Source organism: Dendropsophus ebraccatus, chromosome 2, assembly GCF_027789765.1.
Source record: "Dendropsophus ebraccatus isolate aDenEbr1 chromosome 2, aDenEbr1.pat, whole genome shotgun sequence".
Classification (NCBI taxonomy): Eukaryota; Metazoa; Chordata; class Amphibia; order Anura; family Hylidae; genus Dendropsophus; species Dendropsophus ebraccatus.
Genome location: NC_091455.1, coordinates 69,235,498 through 69,259,659, shown reverse-complemented (window position 1 = coordinate 69,259,659; position 24,162 = coordinate 69,235,498). Strand labels below are relative to the sequence as shown.

Below are 24,162 nucleotides of genomic sequence, written 5' to 3'. Positions count from 1 at the left end.
GACTCCCCTAAAGGGTTAAAACACTTTCTGGATGTGCTTTTGCAGAGTTTGGGGGGTGCAGTTTCTGAAATTGGGTGCTTTGTGGGGCTTTCTAACATACAGGCCCCTCAAATACACTTTAAACCTGAACAGGTCCCTAAAAATATCTGATTTTGAAATTTTACTGAAAATTTGGAAATTTGCTGCTAATGTTTTAAGCTTCCTATCGTCTAAAAAAAATGAAAGATAGTTTAATAAATGCCGCCAACATAAAGTAGACATGTTGCTAATGCTATTTAATATATAATTTATGTGGTATAACCACTTTCTGTATACGCAAAAAAGTTTCAAAGTTGGAAAAATGCATTTTTTCACATTTTTTCACATTATTTGGGTTTTTTTCATAAAGATTTGTTATGAGTATCGACTCCAATTTACCAGAAATGTAAAGTACAATATGTCACGAGAAAACAATCTCAGAATCAGCCGGATAGGTGAAAGCATCCCGAAGCTATTAATGAATAAAGTGACACTGGTCATATTCATAAAATTTGTCTCTGTCATTAAGGCCATTTCAGGCTCTGTCCTTAAGGGGTTAATAACCTCAATGATAGCGTACCAAGGTGTTTTTGTATATCTACGCATGGCACTCAATGTTGAATAAATAAAGATGTTTTAAATAGTTTTTGATTTTTTTCATCACTTGCATATCATGAACATGTCTATTTATCCTCTGATTCCAATAAATTTTTTGACTCTTACTACTTGGTGTTATCTTCAGCCTGTATATTTACTCTTAATATTTGATTGTATATTCTGTAATATGAAGCAACCATTACTGCATTACAATTTCCCCTGATGTCTTATGGATTGGATTCTGTCATTTTTAATTTAGGACTGTTGTTTTATATGAATATGGTTGAAAATTGTTATAGAAAATATGATACAAATTATAGAAATATAATGTCATTGAGATATAGATGTACGTATACTTTATATACTATAACAGATGAAACAGTCATCCTTCACCCACTCCACCTTCAGACCTTGACTTAAAGCCAGATAGGAGTTCTCATCTGTACAGATCAAAGACATGACAAACTGTGCTGCGATATGAATGCAGTTTTTATGCTAGTACAGTATAAGAATTTTTCTACTGTTTTAGGGTATATTCACACGGGCGGGCTCGCAGCGAGATTCTCGCTGCGAGCCCGGCAGGTCCTGGCAGTTCCCATACACTACATACTTGCTGCGGTCTAAACGACCGCAGCGAGTATGTAATTCTGCCGCCCTTAACCCCTTCTGCTCCCACCCGGCTCCCCCGCTGTAAGCATACTTTACCTGTCCTTGCTGCACGGGTCCGGCGTCCTGCTCTCCCGTCCGGCCAATTAGTGTGTTGCCCAGCCGCAGCCACTGATTGGCCGGACGGTAGAGCAAGACGCCGGACCTGTGCAGCAAGGACAGGTAAAGTATGCTTACAGCGGGGGAGCCGGGCGGGAGCAGAAGCGGTTAAGGGCGGCAGAATTACATACTCGCTGCGGTCAATTAGACCGCAGCAAGTATGTAGTGTATGGGAACTGCCAGGACCTGCTGGGCTCGCAGCGAGAATCTCGCTGCAAGCCCGTCCGTGTGAATATACCCTTAAAGGGATTGTTAACAACATAGAATCACTACTAGGATTTGTATCTTTTTCACAGAGAAAAAAAAAAAGTATATCAATGCTCCCCAATGCATTCAGCTAATTGGTTTCGCAGACATGAAAAAACGTCTTGGAATTAATTGTCTCAACCAAAAACATTAAAGCCATTATTTGTGGTATTTTGTTGCAGTTCTTAAAAATGCAACATATGCGATTTTTCAATAATTTTTCCAATGGATTTCTCTGTAAGACACAACTATTAAAAAGAGGGGGAAAAACAAAAACACTTCAAAAATAGTGTGAAAGGCCAAAATAATGTCTGGGCAACAGTGTAACTTTTTGCAGCACAATAAGTTTTATTTTAAAGTGATGTTCTCACCCCCCATTCTGCATAAGGAGTTCTCAGCACCACTCTTAAGCTTATATTCGGAACATTTCATATCTTATTGTATAAAGGATTCTTTGGTGTTCTCTCCAGTAAAGAATGCATGTTATCATTGGTGGACAGTGCCATCTGGGCATCGCTTCACAGCCATTGTGCCCCATCTCCCTGCCTACATCAGTGCCAAAGTCCCTGCCTCCTCCGTGACATCATCTGTATGGGCTGATCTGTGAGCCTATTCCCTACCCTTCAACACAGATGTAAGCAGGGAGATTGGGGCACGATGGCCATAAAGCCCTGCCCAAATGGCACTGTCCACCAATCATGACATACATTTTTGACTGGAGAGAGCAAAAAGAAATCCTTTATACAGTAAGAAATGAAGTGTCCAGAATATAAGATTAAGAATGGTGCTGAGAACCACACCGGGTGAGGTCCTTCCGCTAGACCTATTGACTAAGAGTAGAGGTTGTGCACAAAACTCGCCCTTTGTGTCCATATCCATAGTTACCCAATCTTCTGATAAATCAAATGACACCTGTAATGTATCAGTCTTTGCTTTCATAATATAGAAATGTGCTTTTTTTTTTTCCTCAAAGTGCAAAGTGTCAAATTGACAATCCTAAGCCCCTGAAGCCCCTGTATTGCTTCTTTGCCTCCAATCTCATCCCTATCTCTGCTTTATTGGCAATCAGATTCCAGTGCCAAGCCCTTCTTTAGTTCCTGTGCTATGCATACAAGTTATACACAGGCGTCCGATTTTAAACAAGGCTCAGCTTACAGCTATCTGTTAGGTAGCTGGTACTATGTGTCTTCATGCCTTAACAGCTAACAGTGCTAGCATTTTTGAAAGTGAATTGCAGATAAAAGAGACTCTTTAAAGTTATTCTGTCACCTGGGGAGAGGGCATGACTGCTGTGAAGCCCCTACTAGGAGACTCTGCCCAACAATGAAATGAACCTATTTTGGAGCGCAAAGAAAAAACATTGAATGTGCAGCATCTAAGCTTGTGGATGGTGCAGAGAACCGCACATAAGGAGGAGTAATGGGCCTATTACACCAACAGATTATCTGACAGATTTTCTTAAGCCAAAGCCAGGAATGGATTTGAAAAGAGGAGAAATCTCAGTCTTTCCTTTATTACCTGTTCTCTGTGTATAGTCTATTCCTGGCTTTGGCTCAAAAAAATCTGTCAGATAATCTGTTGGTGTAATAGGGCCCTAAGGGTGACAACACCACTTTAAGATTATGTAGTTTGCTTTAAAATTCTATTTAGATTTTTGTCTTCTTCTAAATTACTTTTTTGTTGGTGGACTTTCTTAAGTAAATCTGCTACTTTATATTTTAAAATTGTTAAGGAGTTGTCCAGGCAGGTTTTTTTTTTTTAGCTATATGCTCGGGAGGGGTTGATTAAAAACAATAGCCCACAATCTCCTATGGCACTGCTGCCGGTATCATACCGCTCTGTCCCTGCTGTGTAACCCCTTCCAGGCTCTGAGGTTGTGACATTGCAGGCCTGACCCAGCCTATCAGCAGCTGAGATGGGACACCACTGCAACCACAGACTGGCCGGGTGGGTAGCCAATGTCACTTACCCTAAAGCAGGGACAGAGTGGTAAGATACTGGTGGGAGCCAGGGAGGTGAGTTTAGGTTATTGTTTATAATCTTCAGCCTGACTAACAATAACTAACAATTCCTTCCAGATAACCATTATAACTGTTGAAAAAAATTCAGGTATTACTTACAGCATGAAACACCGGTTGAGAAATAATAATTATTTTTTGGAGTGGACATGACATCACATCCCCGAACTTGGAAGTGTTTCTCAGTAAGGACCGGGGCTCAGTTAGGGTATGTTCACACTACGAAATCGGCAAGGAATTTCAAGCAGCATACATGATGTGGGTTCCACTTGAAAGTCCGTCTGTCCCATTGATTCAGTCTGATTTCTCGAGCGCAATTCGCTCTCTGCCTAAGGCGGAGCGCGGATTGTGCCTGAGAAACCACATTGAATCTGTGGGACAGATGGAACTTCAAGCAGCATCCGCTGCTGGTCTTTCTCAAGGGATTTGCCCAGGAATGACACTTATACTAAATGTAAGAAATAAGTGATTGGTGTGGGTCTGACTGTTGACAGTGGTTACAAGAGAGGCACAGTGCATGGCCGATCACCACTTTAGTCATACAGTGGGACACATTTTTGATTTGGATTGGGGATGAGTGTATTTTGGGGGCAACCACCTTTAAATTGGTTCTCTAACTGCAAAATGTCATCTGCAAAGGTGGCGAGTGTCAGTCAACAGTATTTTTACAGGTCTCTGTTCATGCACTAATTTTAAAGTTTATTTTACAATTTTTTAAAAATGTGACAGCAATTAAATTAAGTGTTGCGACTACATTTAGACTATTGGGAACATGATTTGGCGATTTTGCTTGTATTAATGTGTGTTCATTCAGAACAGTTTTTGAGAGTTTTTAAGAAAGTCTAAAAATGCAGCTAATGAAAAGCGCAAAGAAAACATGTTGAAAAACAGGCTTTATTAAAAAAAATTTTGTTTAAAAAGCAGTATGTGAAGAAGTGTGAGGCTACATGGGATGGAAAAAAATAGGATGCAGAATACCAGCAGATCTTTGGAAGTTCCCAGAAAATTGGTTGGATTTTCAATCGAACAGCTCAGACCTGTATGATTATACCCAGAGGCTTTTATACACATTGGAAATGTTATGCAATTTTTCTTATGTTCTACACATCTGACTGAAGTTTGGAGAACTCTTCTACATGCTACACATACAACCAAATTCTTATGTGATGAAAAATCCCTGAAACAAATCCACAACATGGACATATATCCTACAGAAAATAATAGTTCTCCACCTATGTCCACCAGTCTTTATTTACTGTATAAACATGACCATGTGAATGTGTTTGTGCAGTAGAGTAACCAGGAACTATTTCATCACAATGTCAGAAAGGTTATATGAATTACAACTTCTGCCGGTGAAGCTGTGGGGGATCCCGCGAACCCAACATATGTGTATTGGCACTATTGGTGTTTTTGGGGATGGCAACCGTCACGGCAGTTTGGAAATACTTTACTCCCTGGAAAGGACTTTAAGTGACACTGTCACACCCTTTTTGCATTATGACTGCTTAACAGAGGTGTAAAGGATACATTTTGCAGTTTTCATACCTTATTTTATATTGTACGTCATGGTGCTTGTTCCAGTAAAAAGTGATCTTTTATCATCTGCGGATTGTGATAAGTGGGCAGGGCTTCATGGACGAAGTGCCGCTTTGTTGTGAAGCCGCGGGCACTTATTCCAATCCGAAGATGATAAAAGATCACTTTTTACTGGAACAAGCACCTTGACGTATTTTGAGCTATTTTATCACTAGAGGAGATACGCGTTACTCCCCACCGATAGCAGCAGTGTATGTCAGCTCTGGTGATACAGGCTCTTATAAGATTTTATCCAATATAGTTGTCTTTACATATTTGTCAGTCTTGATAATCCCCCCACATGTGTTTGTAAAATGGGCCAAATAGACTTTGCAAATTTTTGGTGCAAAATTTGGATTTGTCTAAACCAAACCCTAAATGAACTGCGCTAAAACAGCTAAACAATTGCAGCTACAATAGTGGGAGTATAGGGGCTCTTTCGCTTTGAGAGCCACGTTCCTGAATCAAATTTTTTGTTAAGTTCGGAACAAGTTTCAATTCATAAATTTCATTTCGCCCATCTCTAATTGGCACAGTAAGAGCAGTCTGCATTTTTGTTTGCTGACACATACCGATTTGTGTGCAGAAATTAAAGTGTGACTTAAATTTGGTATTACTTTAAACGTATTAACCTGAAAAATAAAGAAAATGATGGAATTGCTGTGTTTTTTTTTTTTTTTATTTCTTCTTGGAAAGAATACATAAATGTTAATCAATGAGTTATGTGTACCTCAGAAAAGCAGCAATAAAAAAGAAAAAGCTACTTATCACACAAAAATGAAGGCTATATCGATGGGAAAAAAAATCACAAAAACAGCCACAAAGCAGGCAATCAATATATTTGTATTCTTGTTTGTGTTCTTAAAATGTATATAAAACTGCCAAGTAATCTTCTGTTCAGAATTCTGTACAGCTATGAATGAGATGAATGGAGTTGTGTGTGTCTGTGCCATGATGCTGGTCATCCTTTTTACTTTGCAGGTTAGATTGTTGTACAGTCAGGGCATGTAAGAGGTTTGATTTATGAGATTCTGTACAGATTATCTAAAACAAATAGGACGGAGGAGCTTTTTTTCTTACACTGCTGAAAGGTACAAACAAGAAAATAACAAATTGGTTAGATCACTTAAATCTGTATCAGAAAGCCCTTCTGTAAATCCTTTATTTGTTGGTACATCAAGGATACAGGAACTGTGTATCATAAAATGTTATCATGTACTGTTATCAACAAACTGCTACTCAATTTACTGTGTTAAAGGGAATGTTTCACCTAAATTTTCCTTTACCGATTACAGTCAGGTACTAAAACTTGTTCTTTTATTCTAATCTGTTTCTATTTTCTGTAATTTTATTTTCACTTTTTGTACATTGTTATGGGGGCTGCCATTTTGCCTAAGCTGTTTTTAACCACATTTAGTGACATGCTTTACAGCACAACTCATGGACATAGACAGCAATAGACAGAGCCTGTCCCCTTGAGATTAACATGAAACATTACTCCGCATCTGTGACCTGTAAAAAAGGTCTTTTCACTGGGAGCTGCTATTGTCTCCTCTGTCTACTGGTGTCACTTGTCGCTATAATGCTGCACAAATCACTTTACAGCAGCCTCCTCTTATCACCACAGGCACAACAGGAAGTCTCAGCTTAGTTTTAGCCCCAGTGGTGAGAATAAAAATTGCAAGATTTTAGGATTATTTTATAATACAGATAGGAAAATGGAAAATTAAATAAAATGTCACCAAAAATTCCTAAAAAAAAATGTTTAACATTAAAAAATTAATTAAAAAAGTCCTTTCCTGATGACAAATTCCCTTTAAGATAATTGATAGTTGATAGGTAGTAGTGTTGGCAATGTTATATGTATTAAGGCCTCTAAATGGAGTCACACAAGGTGTTTCTATTGGCTTTAAAAAATGAATTTGGCACATAGCATTTTGGGGTTAAACGCTGCAGTCAGATGTTAGCTGAAAGTCAATGGGGAAGTTTTTAAATGTGATACTTACATGATGTTTTGGGGTTTGCTGTTTTTTGCAGTGTATTTTTCTGCTTTTTTACAGTTTTTCAAATATGCAGCAGGCTATGTGTTTGGATGTTTTTTGCAGAAATATTGGCTTTTTTTCTCCATATACTTCTATAGGGGCCAATGCTTCAATTGAAATCCTGGAGTCATAGGGAAAAAGTGACATTACTTGTAATAAAAAAAAAAAATGCAAGGGATAAAAATGCCTATACTCATTTACATAAAAATAAGAAAATGCTGTGTAAAATTTGTCAGAGGGAATTTTTTTTTTCATGAATTGCAGATTGCACTAGTATTTTGCTTCAGTAGTTTAAGAACAAAAGGGGATCCAAATACGCAGGTGAGATCTGTAAGAAAATCTGCATTTAAAGAGCATCTTTGGCCAAAAGCAGAAATAAGTTTATACTGTCATTGAAAAGCTTAGGGTTCCCCGATTTACACATCTTTTTATAGATTCTTAGTACACACCCTAAGGCTGGGTTCACACTATGTATATTTGAGGCTGTATTTGTGAGGCTGTATAGCAACCAAAACCAGGAGTGGATTGAAAACACAGAAAGGCTATGTTCACATAATGTTGTAATTGAGTGGATGGCCGTCATTTAATGGCAAATTTTTGCTGTTATTTTAAAACAACGGCTGTTATATTGAAATAATGGCAGTTATTTACCGTTATATGACGGCCATCCACTCAATTTCAACATTGTGTGAACAGAGCCTTTCTGTGTTTTCAATCCACTCCTGGTTTTGGTTGCTATGAGGACCTGACTTGAGGACCAAATACTGCCTGAAGTATACAGTGTGTGAACCCAGCTTTAATCTGTTCCTGAGATATGTGACTTTATATTTTGTCCTACAATTTAGTTAACAGATGGGTGTGAACTTAATTTTAATCATAGAAATAAATGTAAATGAAGCAAGTAGATCGGGCATGCAAGATCAGTGATCGGGGTGGGGGTGGGGGGCAGTGCTCCAAATGGCCTTACCAGACACAGGACTACATTAAAACTGCACTGGAATGGCGCCGAGGATGAAGGTGAGAGACATACTTTCATCATCAGCGCGCTTTGTGCAATAGGGAGCTATCAGCAGGTTAGATTTGTCTACAATTTGTACTCTACAAGACATGTCTGTTTTCAGTTGCATGGTGTTAAAGGGAAATTGTGACGTACATTTTTTTTTTTCTCTCCAGCCCCTCCACCCAACCAGAGGGGAGTTTCTCTGTACATTTTATGAAAAAATGATAGGTGTCATTAGAAAGGACAGTTAATCCTGCCTCATAGTGCTCTGTATATGGAAAAAAAAGCATTGTAGCTTTTGTAATATAAGGAAAAAATTGTCGGGAGAGGAGTGAAAGGGATATTGAGTACTAATATTGCAGTTCTGTACAAAATATCAGTTTTTACTTTACATCAGTTGTTGCACAGTCATTTTTGGAACACTTTAGTGAGGTTAACATGTTCACTACACTCGCCTTGGGGGGGGGGGGGGTTACACAATGTGCTCACTTTTTGGGGATGTCCTCTATTATTTCATGTAAGACATCTGTAATTGCGGGTCAGTGCTGTGTAAATCACCAGATTAGGCCTTTATATGTATGAGGCTCTTTTTACTCCTGAACCCTGATGTATGTCTTTGCGAAAGCTTAGGGGCTTCCTGTTATGATCTCAGGGGGGTCCCAGCAGTTAGAAACCCATCGATGTGATTATTAGCCCCTGTACTGTTGGTAGGAGATAACTTACAGAAGATGAGAATATACTGCATCCTCAAGGAATTAATAACAGTAAAATCTTAATTTTTTTTGTCCTGACCACAGGTCCCCTTTAAAGTGTCACTGTCAGTTTGAAAATTTTTTGACATGTCAAAAGTTTTGATGGGTCTGTACCAATTAGGAGATCGAGCCCGGAGTGGACTACGCTAAGCACAATCCCCTCTGGCCTCTCTGTCACACCATCAGTCGGGCTCTATCTGATTGCCTATGTAAGTCTATAGAGCCTGACTGATATCATGTGACACAGAGTGCGGAGCTGACGCTCTGCAGCGTTGTCCCCTCCCTGCTCGTTCTCATGATTGGATGAGGGTTTAGACCCGGACCGATCAAAACTTTTTAAATGTCCCTATGACATGGCAAAAGTTTTTCAAGAAGACCGTGACACTTTTTACACCACCAGACTTGTGCCAAAATGTTTGTTTGAAAACGTGACTATGTCTGGCTTTAGCCTTATGTACTATCATATTCAAAGGAATATATGTATAACAGAGCTAGTCTCCTCTAAAATAATTCTTTCCAGGAGAGAATACAGGTTTGTATGGAGGCACAATATGTTGCCAAACTTTTTTTTCCCCTTTATTTGCTCATGATACTATGAAATTGGCATTATTAACACTAGTGTTGTTATGAACACTAAAGAAAAACAAAATCCGCCAGGAACCCCCTGAGGGTCGGAAATATTCTGTTCATCTGGTTTTGCTTTGTTAGTCAGGACCATCAAAGCAAATCAGTAGGTGTGCCTATAACCTTGGCTTAGGGTTTACCTTGTAAAGGATGCTGACAACAGAGCACAGTGTGAAGAAATCACAGGCAAGTCTAGCCGCCACCAATTAGATGTGCATCCACATCCTCTGCCTTTAAGATATTTACCTAAAATGCATTATATATCTTTATCCAGCTAAATATCAGTTTAGTATAGAGGTCTGTAAACATTGTATGTTATATGGGAATAAAGAATTATCAACCTAATTGTTACATGTAGCTAGTAAACCTAAGTGTTTAATAGTCTTATTTGGGTATATAGGTATAGAATATCTATATATTAGGTTGTAAATAACCTTCACTCGTGGATATGTTATAGATGTTATAAAGCAACAGGTGTGAAACTGGGTGAAGATTAATCTAGTGAACATGGAAATAATAGGCATGTTCTAAGGGCCATCATTCCTCTCTTTTCTTGTAGGTACATTATTTCTTTCATCACTGTCTGAATGCGAGCTTTGGGCTGAAAAATAATGTCCTCATCCTTTTAATAAAAGGAGTGTCTCTTTTTTACTTTTGTGACAATTACTTCCCACTGGAGTCATGGGGACTGCTTTGCATCTTTTTGTTCACCCCCTTTTGGCTACAAGAAAATGCAAGTATATAGCTGAATAGCACATCTTTCCTTTGACGGATACAGTCAAATTGCAGATGTGGAGTGAAAAAAAAAAGAAATCCTATTTTTACTCCTTTGTCAGCTCAGTAATACTTTTAGGAAATTGTCAGCAGAGACTGTGCAGAATGAAACAAATGTACGATAACTGTATCTCTCCTCTGTGTCTTAGATAAGCATGACCTATAGGTTTTTGTTGTTATAAAACTGGAAAGGTCTTACATCACATCCTTCTGAAACGTATGCAGTCTTTATTCCTATACTGTACTTTTCCTTGTTGAGCTGTAAAAGTGGCTCATTCTTCGGCAGGCACAGCTTTTGGATACATGGATGGTCATTTATGTGAATGGCGGCTATACAGTTATTACTTTTCCCAACAGCAGCCACTGAGTGCTCAGATGGGACTTCTCACAGCAGCCATTGCTGTCTTTGTTTTAAAAACAGTGTTGACTTTGCTAGACTAAACCTTTTAATGAACGGTAACTTGCCTACCATTCTGCATGTAATCTACGAGAAGCAATAAAACTTTGAAATGGAGAAGATCCTCCTAAAGCATTCTTGGAGATGTTTTGTGCATCCTCAATGTTTGTGCACTTATTGTATTCTCATGAATTAGTTATGTACTGTTTATGATGGTGTTTATCAGATATTCCCATGTGACTCACTTTTAGTCATTATTACATTTCATACATTTTTAATTGTGGAGATTACCTTCTGACTACATCCTACATAGATGCCTGCAATGGTGTGGGAGTAGCACTTAAAAATGGTAAGTAATGAATCTTAAACTGACAGTGTCATCATTTACACTTAATATTTGTAGAAGAAGAGAAAATTAATTTGCCTTAAGGTGTAGATTCACCTCATTTGAACCTCCACATATTTTATAATTGTATAAAAAGCAAATATTTAGCATATGTTATTTTATAGGCTGAAATGATCTGATTATAGACCAGCAAAGCGGCAGAGAGGCAGATTACTGTCTATTACTTAGACTTAAGCCCCTATTACATGGGCGATGCAGAGGAGCAAATGAGCACCGACCTGTGAGGTCAGCACTCGCTTGCTCCTCCTTCCCCACATGCTTCCGGCGCTATTACACGCATGCAGGGGGCTGCCCAGGTGATCGCTAGATCGTCTGGGCAGCCCATAGAAGATAATGGCACCATATCACTGCTATACTGGTCGTTGCCATTTCAACATGTTGAAAGGTAGCATTGTGCATGTCGGCTGATCATTGTCTTCTATAACACGAAATGATTATCAGCCGTAATGGTCGGTATCGTCTGAATAATCGCTTTTTTGTTGAGTTGAGTGGTAACCATGTAAAATTGTATTGCTTTAATTCAGTTGGACTTTCATTTACTGCAAAGATTTGCTAATCCCTCTAGATAAAGAGACGATGTTTGCAGTGTATTTGTCCTTTAGCTAATAGAGGGAGTTATATTTATATGTTTAAATGGGGAATATGGATAATTCATGACAATGTTGCCTTCTTTTAAATGGTCCATATTAACACATTACCTTTCTGTCTGTTAACACCTATGAGTTACAGTACAGTGTTTGTGGAGGGTGCAGCAAATATTTCTTTGCTCAGAGCAAAACCTTCAACCTTCCCCTGGGGTGCGTGTACTGCAGGTTGAGAACCTAGGGACCACATGAGTTTGAAGGAGCAAAATACATTTTTTTAAATTTATTACATAAGCAAAGTTAGAAAAATTCCTAATGTACACAGATTATGGAAAATGCACAGATAGTGCTGTTTCCCACGATTTAGTAGGCTTCAATTTCTCTAAAAAAAAAGTGATGTCACAATCCCGTTGATATATCTGATGGGTCCAGCAGAAGGGTCCAGTAGAAGTATATATAGAAGTGTAAGTCTATGTAGAAAGTATATGTAGTGGAATCACCCCCTTCCCCCTCTCGTGCTCCCCGGTGCCCATGCACTCACTCAGAGGTAAACGGCCAAACTAGTTCCCTGAAGCTCTGTTTATTTCTATCTACAGTGTCCTTTCCAAAGCGTAAATTTACCCAATTAAATTTTTTTCCCCAAATGTGTATTAAATGATGTTGATGATAAGCCATGTACCAGATTTATTTTATTTGCCAGTTTTGCATCCATAGTTTTCCATTGTGCACTTGGCCCACAGCTGTAGTCATAGGTTTACACGATGATATAATTTGCAGTGCACATTATATACACACTATTCAGTTCCAGTTGAACTAAACAGCTGGACAGCCCTACATTTGACCGTGAAGGAAATGTTTCAGTATTGAATTTATTAAGTGTAATACAATGTATTTTTAGCTATTTTTTTTTTAAAATATATGCTGTTTTAGTTAACCTGAGATTGCTTTTTAAATTACTTTTGCTTAATTCTTAGTTTCCAATTAGTCTTTAAATATTTTTACTGGCAGATAAAAGTACTAAAAAATAAGCTACAGATTCAGAATGAAAGATTCAAGTGAGCTTAAAAGGGATATATTTCCTGGCTTTGTAATAGTAGGCTTTGGGGCTTTGGGCCTGTTACGCATCTCCAATGCCTCATCAATTGTGTGCTCATTAGGGATATGTTACTAGAGAACTCTTCTGAGGATTTTTCCGTTCAGACACTATCAAGACGAAGTTTAACAGTTCTTTAGTTTCAACTGTACAGACGTATTCTAGTAAATGAGCAATACTCATGTATTTACTTCCTGTCAAAACAGCTAGTAAGTACAATATTTCTATTTATTATTGTATGAAAATAGTAGAAAAACTATATTGTCAGAAAAAAAGACTTAAGGGTTTACCAGATGCAAAATTAAAGTAACTTTTTAAATTTTATACATTAAAAATTCAGTTATTTTGCTGCTGTGAAGTCTGTGCCAAGTGTTCATCTGGCTATCTCTGAAAGAGATATGAAAAAACAATCACACTGCTTTATGTATGTTATCCCCCCCTTCCTTGACTCATTGTTACAGATTGCAGGAGGGAGGAGTAGCTAGTTGTACTCTGCAGCTCAGAGTGTGGTCAGTGGGGAAATCAGCATGGAAAGGGATAGATAGGGAAGAAAGCAAGCACAAGGCAATTTTCAATCAGTTGTTATGTACAGAGAAACGGAAAGATTATTGTGCGACAAACTGTTAAATCGTTAGAATGTAAGTGATAATCTTTCCTTGTGTATGCAGGCAACAATTAAACTACTAAAGAAAATTCTTTCATATGTCATTGATTGCATTGAGCTGGCCATAGAATTATTATTAAAGCGACTCTGTACCGACAATCTGATCCCCCCAAACCACTTGTACCTTCAGATAGCTGCTTTTAATCCAAGATCTGTCCTGGGGTCCGTTCGCAAGTGATGCAGTTATTGTCCTAAAAAACAACTTTTAAACTTGCAGCCCCGTGCCCAACGGGAGTATCTGTGCCCTAACTTTGCACCACCCCTCAGTCCCTCCTTCCCACCCTCCTCATCATTAGGAATGCCACTGAAACATTTTCTCCTGTCTGAACATTGCACAGGTGTCTTAACGATCCAGCACATGTGCAGTCCTCACACAGCTCACAGCTGATGAATAGGAGACAATCTGCCTGGAGCATTCCTAATGATGAGGAGGGTGGGGAGGAGGGACAGAGAGGTTGTGCCAGCCTAATGCATAAACATTCTAAGCCCCGGCCGTTTGGAACGGGGCTGCCAGTTTAAAAGTTGTTTTTTAGGACAATCCAGGACAGATCTTTTAATCCAGGACAGATCTTGGATTAAAAGCAGCTATCCGAAGGTACAAGTGTTTTGTGGGGTCAGATTGTGGGTACAAAGTCGCTTTAATTGTTTGCAGATCTTTTGGTGTATGAACTCATTGTTCATTCGCATTCTAGAGTATATAAATGATCGTAGGCGCTCATGTAATGGCAATAGTAAATAACGACTATCATTCTGTTTATTATGGTGAATGATTTCAGTTAGTTTCAGAGAAAACAAGAAATTACTTTGTCTAATAGGACCCTAACTCACAGAACAAAGTCAAGACTTTTAAATATAGAGACCTCACACCCAGCATGGGTTACTGGGGGGACACACTCACATGAGAAGAGTCTGAACCCAGTATTAAAATGTAAACTGCTTATCAGGGGGCTAGGAAAAATCAATAAAAGATTGCAGACTTAAACTTAGGGCAATACTTTTAACTCCTTAGTGATGAGCCTTTTTTGGGCTATAGTGATGAAGCAATTTTAGAAATCTAAAATATTTTTAGATAAACTTAAACAATAGAAACTATTTTCCTTAAAACAATGTTAGGACCATGGCATTAACTTATTTCAATCCCACTGTTAAAAAAAAAAAAAAAAAAAAAAGTTGCATGGATAGGAATAGGACTCATTAGTGATGGCCGTGAAAAGGCGTATTGGCGGTTACTAAGGGGTTAATTCAAGGTAACCATTAAAAGAGTTATTGAGGATGAGAAAAAACACAGCTACTTTCTTGAAAAAACATCCCCACCCATGTTTTTGAGTTGTATGTGGTATTACAATTCAGCTCTATTCACTTCAATGGAACTGATCTGCAAACTCACACTCAGGACAACAGAGTTGCTGTGTCTGGCAGAAAGCCACAATGTTTTTGTATGCCTAGATAACTCTTTTAACCCCCTAGGGACCCATAAGGTATCTCATACTGTCTCTAAGAGGGTACATGGAGAGCTCATAACATGAACCCTCTGAACCCTCTCGAGTGCTGATTTCATGGATCAATGCAGTATGTATGTACTGCATTGATCCCAATGAGCAATCATGGTATTTCTCATAGGAGTCCCCAAGGGGCACTACAAATTAGTGTTAAAAGAAGATAGATAGATAGATAGATAGATAGAGATATATATATATATATATATATATATATATATATATATATATATAATATTAAAATCCCAATCTCTAACAGTTGAAATCACCCCCTTTCCTATTTATTAAATAAATAAAAAAAACAGCAAAAAAAATATAAATAGATTTGTTTTTGCCTGATGTGGAATCACCTGAACTATTAACCCCTTCATGAACCATATGACTGCGCCAATTTTCAATTTTGTGTTTTAATTTTTTCCTCCTCCCCTTCTAAGAGCCATAGCACTTGCTATACTAATGGCTTTTTTCAGTCTACTATAACATGTATGACAGAACCCCCCAAAATATTATTTATGAAAATATAAATTGGTGAAATTAGAAAAAATGCAATATTGTAACCTTTCGGGGTTTCCCGTGTCTACATAATGCACGATAAAAGTGATAGAACAGTATCACTATAGGTCAGTCCGAACACAACGATATACATCTACACAGATATACATTTACACAGATTTACATTTTTTTTTTTTTTTTTTAATGCAATTTATTATCAGCAAAATGGCTCTATTATGGCTTTTTTAACAATTTAAGTTTTTCACCTATGGGGCTGTATGAGGTTTCATTTTTTGCACCATGGTTTCTAGTTTTTATTATTACCATATTTGTGTAGTTTTGATCACTGTTTATAACTTTTTTACATATATAATCTAACAGAAAATCAGCAATTTTGGCACTTTTTCCCCTCATTTCATTTACGCCGTTTGCCATGCAATATCACTATTGTTACATAGTTACATAGTTAATACGGTTGAAAAAAGACGCATGTCCATCAAGTTCAACCAAGGAGGGGATACATAATATTTTTTAATACACCGGAAAATTACACATGCTGCAGTATATAATACTGTCTCATGTATATAATACTGTCCCTGTCTCATGTTGACAGGTGCAGAGAGTGTCGGTCATTGTTAGACCTTCATGGCTTATCCTATAGACCAGTATGTCTGTGTGCTACAGCGATAAGAATACAGAATATACTTTTCTAACTTCTCTGGAGTTAACAGTGTTGATGATGTAGTCATGGACGCAGTGATGTTTGCGTAGATTGACATTGCTCTCAAAAGGTAAATGAGTTTTTAAAAAGTTATATAAGCAAAACTTTTAAAATTGATGTGTATTATGCATTAGCATTGAGGGTAAGATGAAATTTATGGTTTTGTCTGCCTATACATCATTATTCTATAACGTGTACCGTACATTGTCAGAGTTCATGGGCTTTGGAATGTGCTATGTATGGTGTGTATACTTTCTATTATTCCCATTTGTTTTTTTGTTCGGTTTAAAGTGCTCTTGTATGAGACAAGGCCATGTTACGGTTGACGTTTGCATGCGCATAACACTGGCAGCTGCTCTGTGCATTGTAGTTTAGAAACTTTGTAACCATGGAGACAAACCCTTTCAAACAACATTGTGCAGATGACTCTGCTTAGCAAATCCTCCTCTGATTTGCAAAGTGCAGCCTTGTACAAAGTCTAACCTCATAATAACAAAGGGCACGATGACCCTGATATCTGTAAAGAATTCATTAAAATCACCCCTTACATTTACGAGAGCAAAAAATGGTAATTAATGGCTTAAACCGCTTGTGATCTGAACAAGGGATGCATCTAATTTCTTACTGGCCACAAAACTGTGTTTTGCAGGTGCTGGAAAGCATCATTTGTCATTTTTGTGCATTCTTAAAGATGAAAATATCCCATCTTAAAATTCAGTTTCAAACAGATTTTTTTATACCTGCTTTTATTTTAGTAGAGATATGTAAATTTTTCTCAGAGTCGCAACTTAGATTGCAGCTCGTTGTTCCTTATAATAATTCACTTGACAGATCAGTTTGATTAGAATTAGGATTCAATATTGGTAAACTGCATATTAAATTTTTTCTACTACAGTTTAGTAAAAAGATTTTTATGGGCACATCAAGTTGGGAGATTTTCCCGACATTTTTAGGTTAAAAATTAGAGATCATTATTTTTTAATTCTTTCTATTTTCGCTCTTTGCATAAAGTCATAATGAGTAAATTACATCCTGTGCGTATGTACATTGTAGTGAGTTTTTAAGGGTATATTTTACCCAGTTTACTGCTAGTGACATACAGTGGAACCTCCCAAGCAGACCCCTTCTTAAAAAAAAAAAAAAAAAAGCCTTCCAGACCAATTTTTTTTGTGACCAATTGTTTTTAACCATTATTTCCTATGGACAGTGCCCCTGTTTTAGAAGACCACCCCCTCATTTGACTAAAGACCGTTTTATTTTGTACAGATTTTTTAGCCGTAGGCGCCCATAAAAAGCCCAGAAGCAGGACTTACATGTTAAAATTGCTACCCGACAGCCCTATGATAGAGGGAGCGTGCAAACAGGATGAGAGAGGTTGTAGGATGGAAGGAGGAGGCAAGGCTTAGCTTGGAGGAGGAAGGAGGAGTGCCATAGCATCCAGGAACAGCACCCACAGTGGCCTTGTGGTGCTTTGCTGGGAGCATCTCCAGTAGCCAACGGGGACCCTCCAGACTAAGCCCCTTTCTTCCCTGGTAATTAGCGTCCTCTGGATGACACAGGCCAAAGAAGCGGTGCTTGTGTCTCCCGTTGTTTTTCCTGGCTGTCAGTGATAGTTGGGGTGCAACACAACTGTCAGCTTTGCAGCCACGCTCCAGTACTGTCACCATTGGAGCCACGCTCCAGTGCTGTCAGTTAACTCTATAAATGCTGCAGTCAGCACAACTGTAGGATCTATAGGGCTGCAGAGAGAATTCTCCTTGTACAGAGAATAAATTCTTCCTCTGTTCACCAACGGGCTCCACAAAGCGATCGCAGAGTCCCAATGGTAGCCATGGACACTAGAGACCTCTGGTGTTCTGGCTGCCTACGGAGGCTTAAGGCGAGAGAGGGGAGACCAACAGAGAGAGAGAGGAAGTTTTTTTTTTGGCTGTGTACAGAGGCCACAGGGAGAGAAGGGAGGGTGGGGAGCTAGGGTCGGGTTGTCCTGGCTGCTTACAGAGTACAGTGGCCACAGGGAGAGAGGGTGGAGGTGTCCTGGCTGCTTACAGAGGCTAACAGGGGGAGAGAGGAGGGCTGGCAGAGTGCACTGCCACAATCTCGGCTCCCTGCCACTGGCAGCTGATACCAGTGATGTTCTCTAATAGAATGGTGTATAGATCCTGATACCCGTGATGGAATAGCATGGTGTATCAATTCTGATACCAGTGATGAAATAGAATGGTGTATACAGCTGGTACCAGGGATGTAATAGAATGATGTATAGAGCTGATGCCAATGATGTAATAGAATGGTGTATATAGCTGATACCAGTGATGAAACAGAATGGTTTTAGGGCTAGGCAATACTTACCATATGTAGGGATGTACAAAGAAAGTTTATAATACAGTACCGTTTGCTGTATGAATGATGTCTCATTAAACACATGATATAAGACATGATTGTGAGCTCTTTCATTATTTGTATAAATTAAATGTATGATTTACATGTTCCTGCTTCAGTTAGACACTTAATTCTGCATTTTCTATAATTTGTTCTTTGATTAGACCATCCCCATAACGGACTGATTTTCTTTTTTTTTTTTTTTTTTTTTTGTGTGTGCAAAATTGGGTGGTCTGCTCCCAGGGGTTATCCAGTGTTTAAATTCAGAGAGTGACAGCCATGTCAGCCAATCACTGACTGAGATGAGACACCGCGACAGCCAATGATTGACTAAGCAGGCTGTCATTTCCAAGATGAAATCATGTCGAAGAGCAAAGTGGAGGACACCGGAGGAGCGCTGCAAGATAAGCATTACATGTTTATTATGTTTAACAAGATGGCAGCAGTGCCTCAGGCTTACGGTTTCTTGGCTACAGAGAACGTCTGGGAAGGGAGAGAGGTAAGGTCGGTGCGTTTCCACTAGCTGTGCCCCCTCACCTCATTCCCCTGCCACTGGTACAAGCTTCTAACAGCGACAGGGGACAGAGGAGAGGGGCAGAGCTAGGGATTTCAGCCTATGGGATCAGTATGATCCCCTAAACTGAATCGGAAAATGGCCTGGGCATTGAGACATCAATAACCCATGGTCTTAAAAGGGTCAATGGTAGCAAATAGTAAATGAAAAGCCTGGGCATTTTTGCAGTTTTTTGCAGTCCTTTTACACGGGCCGATTATCGTAACGAACGCTCCTAGGAATGCTCATTCAGCTGATAATTGGCCTGTGTAAAAGTGCCAGAGACCAGCTGACAAGAAAGCAAAAGCCGCTCCTCAGAGGATTTGATCTTTTGTGCTGAGGTAAAACTTATTGTGATCAGTTAAACATATCTCGGTGTACACAGGCAATGTGTGGCTGATAATGAATGTTCACAATACGGCGATTGTTTATGCGGTCCAGTCAAGTGATTTATCTGCCTTGTAAAGGCACTGCATGTGAATGCTGATCTAGTCTAACATACACACATATATACACGGTACTCATAGCTGATATGAATATATTATTAACCAACAAAAAGATATTTCTTCACCCTGCTAGAAGAAAAAAAAAGGAAAGTAATAAGATGTACGTATATAAATGACAAGCACTGAACAAAAAAAAAGTTTGGTGGCCGAGAACATTAAGGCTTCCATGGATGATAACTACAATTACAGTCTCTATGTACCCACATGGAGCAATAATGTTTTAATACGATTAAGTGAAATGTGACATCAATGCACACATTTTCTTTTACATAACAATCTGTCAGTATGGCTCATTGACCACAAGCAGCAATTCACCTGTAGTTAAGAATCACTGGTCTGATCTCTCTTCATTACAGAGGTCAACTGGGAGATGAAATTGTGACACAGCTGCCATGACAAAGGAAGAGCTCACTGATCCTGCACTTATACCGAGCATATAAAATAGTCCTGTGCTAGAGCCCTCAGACTCCTGTGTAGAAAGCCCTTGAATTGGAATGAGCACTTATAGCAGACCAGTGTGATGGAATATCCCCAGCTGGTGACTGGGTTACTGTCACAGACCTTGCACTCTGATTTTAACCTGATCGCCATGTGCTAATTGTTCTGTCCTTGTGTTTTGTTCCCATCATTCAGGAAGCATTTAAAACATTGTCACCTTCTGTTCGGGAGTACGATGATGACTCTATTGAAAAATTGAAAAGTCACCTGTGTAGGCTGTAAAATCCTCTTTCCCTGTCTCTAAATGAAAACCGATAAATCAGACCTATTGAAGCCTCTGACTGTATTGTTCACAATCTCAAGGGCGCTTATTTCAAATGATTTCCTGCCTATAAATAGCATGGGCTGTTGATGAAATCCTTGAAATTAATTTGCTGTCTTCTTTTTAATGAAATACTCCAGTTTTTCATCTCCCAATAGCTGAAAGAAGATTGATTTTTCTTCTTCCTCCTCATCACTATCTTCTTCTTTGTTTCCCTTGCTTTGCACAGAGGTTTTGAAAGAATATGTCAAGCCAGATGTGGAGCGCTTGGAGCTGTTTGCCCGTAACCTGCAGCCTGGATGGACTAGCTGGGGCAATGAGGTTCTCAAATTCCAGCACATGGATTATTTCATTCCCCCTGAGACTGGAAACTGACCAAGGTCTATTAGCTTTACAGGAGTTTTTTTATACATTAGAATTGCTTTTTATTACCAACAGCACACTTAGAGATCTGTGTAAATAGAATTGGACATGTTGCAATAAGAAATTCGTGGCGTGGGTGACTCTTTGTGTGTAACTTGAATGCTATTGTCTTAAGATGAACAGATTGTCCTTTGGTTAGCTTCAGATGGCTTTACTGTGAAATGAAAAAGAAAATTGCTTGTGAACCCTTTATTTACCACAGTGCAGTCCCGTTTCCTGGCAGCAGAAAGGTTAATTGTCTAGCCTATAAGGGAATATAAATAAAAATCCGAGGGAAAATAGAATGGTAATGTAGATGCTGATCTGTGGCAACAACACAAGTCCACACTGACATCTCTAGAATATTGCAAAATAGCCTATATTTCCCTGATGAATTAAATGACAGTTTTATCACATTCCATTTATTTCACAGGTTTAAAGAACAACATGTTATGTGTAAAGAGATCTCCGGAAAACAATGATCTTGTCAGTAGTCCATATTTATATATCCATATAACACTTCTCTGCTATAACATTAAAGCCAGTGTGTGATATTGCATTGTACACACATAACTAACTGCATCCTTTATGTGAATATGCCAGTTCACCATTACTAAGAGGACCTGTAACCTCTCCTGACATGACTTCTTTTTTTTTAGTAAATACTTGCATTCTGTATGAAATAGCTCAGTAGCAAATTTTCTTTGAACTCCGTACTGTGTTGTTCCTCCTGGAAAGGACTGAATAAACTAGTACCTGGGTGTTAGCTTTGCCCTTGTCAATAAAGCATGTTTCTTCACACTCGGGTAATGCTCAGTGGTGATAGAGACATGGCAAGCTGTTGGTGTCTTCATACATCTCCAGGAGGCATTACAGAGGAATACAAGTCTTTTCTAAAATAAACATTAGGAGAGATAACAGACAACTGTAGTACAGATGTAATGTGTCATTAGTGCCAAGAATGGATCAGGACAATATTAGGGAAATCTCTCTTATAACTTATATATAACTTGCTTACCTTCCCTATAATACCCTACAGTGCCATTCCCTTTGTGCCTATCCAAGGCTGAGCACTGCCTTTTCCAGTTGTGTTCAGAAAACACTTGCTCAGCCAATCACTGCCCATTGTGGTTACCTTCCTTGGTCAGTGATTGGCTGAGCAAGCACTTCCTCTTTAAACACAGTAAGGAAATAGAGTCAGCAGTTCAAAACCATTCTGAATTGAAGCTGACAGCTTCACTTTAACTCTAAACATTTTTATGTGTTAGGCGACCCTTTCACTGTCAAATTTTTATTTATTTTTAGATAAGTATTGATGATGTCACTTGCTCACACAAAGTGCTGTCACTTCTGCTATACTTTATAATGAAGTATAATGCCATTCATCAGAATGTTCAGTTTTGTACAATATTTTTTGTACATTAGGAACTCTCCACCATCTCTAATCATATGAGAAAGCTGTGAGTACTGAATTGGAAGAAAGAAATTTTAGTAGCCTATTCCTTAGAGTCGTTTTTGGTTTTTATCAGTCATAAAGTGGATAATGTGCCACCCACTGTTCATTAAAATGGTATCAAATGTCTCCTCAGAATTTTGTATCAGTATAAAGATGAAATTCTATAGTAAGAATTCAATAAATAGCACGGAATTTGGGATAGTTTTGCAGGTCTGTAACTATTATTCTGGGGTGAAGTCCTATGACTGCTACAACTAGTAAGAGATTTGACCACAAACTGATAGACTTGCTGGATCGGGTGGTATAAATTGTTTTATCTTTTATACTTATATGTTTGTAAAATAATTACTAAACTGTATTCATCCAATCTGGTGTTTTAATGAAAATAAATTGAATGAAGTCTTTTAATTGTGTTAAATTTGTATTTGTTTCCTGCTGCTTAATAAGAGCTATGCTATTACGCTCTCTGCAGCGCAGGTGGAACGCATCTTCACGTGCACACACTCTACTTCCATTGCATCTCGCCTTTAAGAGGCCGGATACAAACTGCTTTCCCGTTGGTATCGTGTACCTACCCGACTCCATCGGATTTTTCCAGAGGTCTCCCCACTCTGCTGGAGGAACTGCGGTGGGGAAGGGTCCCTTCTCCATACCTTTTGGAGCTGTCCTAAGCTGGTACCTTTTTGGAGGGAAGTATGGCGCATTTCCTCTACTTTCACTGACTATCAGCTTCCTTTCTCCCCATCACTTTTCCTCCTGCATCTGTCGGAGATCCCTCTGAAGTCTTACCGTCGCTCTGTCCTCCGTCACCTGGTCAACGCTGCCCGTGCCTGTATCCCGCTGCTGTGGCGTCAACCCGAACCCCCGAGTATCTCCATGTGGCTCCGTAAAGTAGAAGAGGTCAAACGCATGGAGGACCTCACTGCGCAATTACAGGGATGCAATTCTCGCTTTTTCCGGACGTGGTTCCACTGGGAACAATTTGCCGAATCAGCTGAATTTCGGTCCCTCTTGAGTCAGTGAGAAATGGTCCCCTCCACTCCCCCCTCTTCCTCGTGTTTTCCCTATCCCTCCTTCTCTTAGCTTCTCGGTCCCCTCTTCTCTGCACTCCCCCCCTCCCTCCCCTTTTTCTTTTTTTTTTCTTTTTTCTTCTTCTTCGATTGCTGTTTGAGCGTTAGCTCACTCCCTAATTGGCTTATGTTATGCCCACCCACCCACCGGGAGCTGCGGATCGCCTTGGTGTTTGCTTAGTTTGAGTTTTATTTCTGACTACTGCTGTACTCATGGCTATATCCTGTTGATATGATTATGTGTCAGTGCACCTATGAGTGCAACATGTTGCTGTATATTTTTTTTTTGTTATATAAATTGGAAAAAGAATAAAATGGAGAATTTAAAAAAAAAAGAGCTATGCTATTTTGTAGTATTCTACATGAATGTTAACAATGAATGGACTTAAGCCCTATCTGATGTGACATGTATGAGACCAAAGTCAGTGGGTTTGTGACATGGAGGTAAAAGCAGATAAAATTACAGATGCCCTGGAAGCTGACCAATAATATCTAACTGCTTAGCTGAACCAGGGTCATTTTGGTAACAGGGCAAATCTTGATAAAAGAGCCCCCGGGGGGAGAAGGGGGTGGGGTGGAAGTGGTAGTGCTATTGATCATTGCTGAGTGTGGTCCGCTGTGTGTGTGTGTAAGGGGGGGGAGGGTTGTGTTGCTATTGATCGCTGCTGAGGTCAGGAGGGACGGGGGGATGCTATAGATCACTGTTCAATTGGTCAGGGGGGATTCTATCTATCACTGGCCTTTTCCATACTTATGCTCTAAAAAAGGT

At 39.1% G+C, this 24,162-nt stretch overlaps 1 protein-coding gene across 2 annotated transcripts in view; it reads left to right on the top strand.

Moving 5' to 3' along the window:
• Positions 1 to 23,687, top strand: part of METTL4 (methyltransferase 4, N6-adenosine) — a 116,615-nt gene extending 92,928 nt beyond the window's left edge. For both annotated transcript variants that reach the window (XM_069960086.1, XM_069960085.1), the window contains one exon: positions 20,695 to 23,687. In XM_069960086.1, coding sequence (XP_069816187.1) covers positions 20,695 to 20,840 — 146 coding nt within the window. In that variant the 3' untranslated portion in view covers positions 20,841 to 23,687. The remainder of the gene's footprint in view (positions 1 to 20,694) is intronic.
• The last annotated feature ends 475 nt before the right edge of the window (positions 23,688 to 24,162 follow it).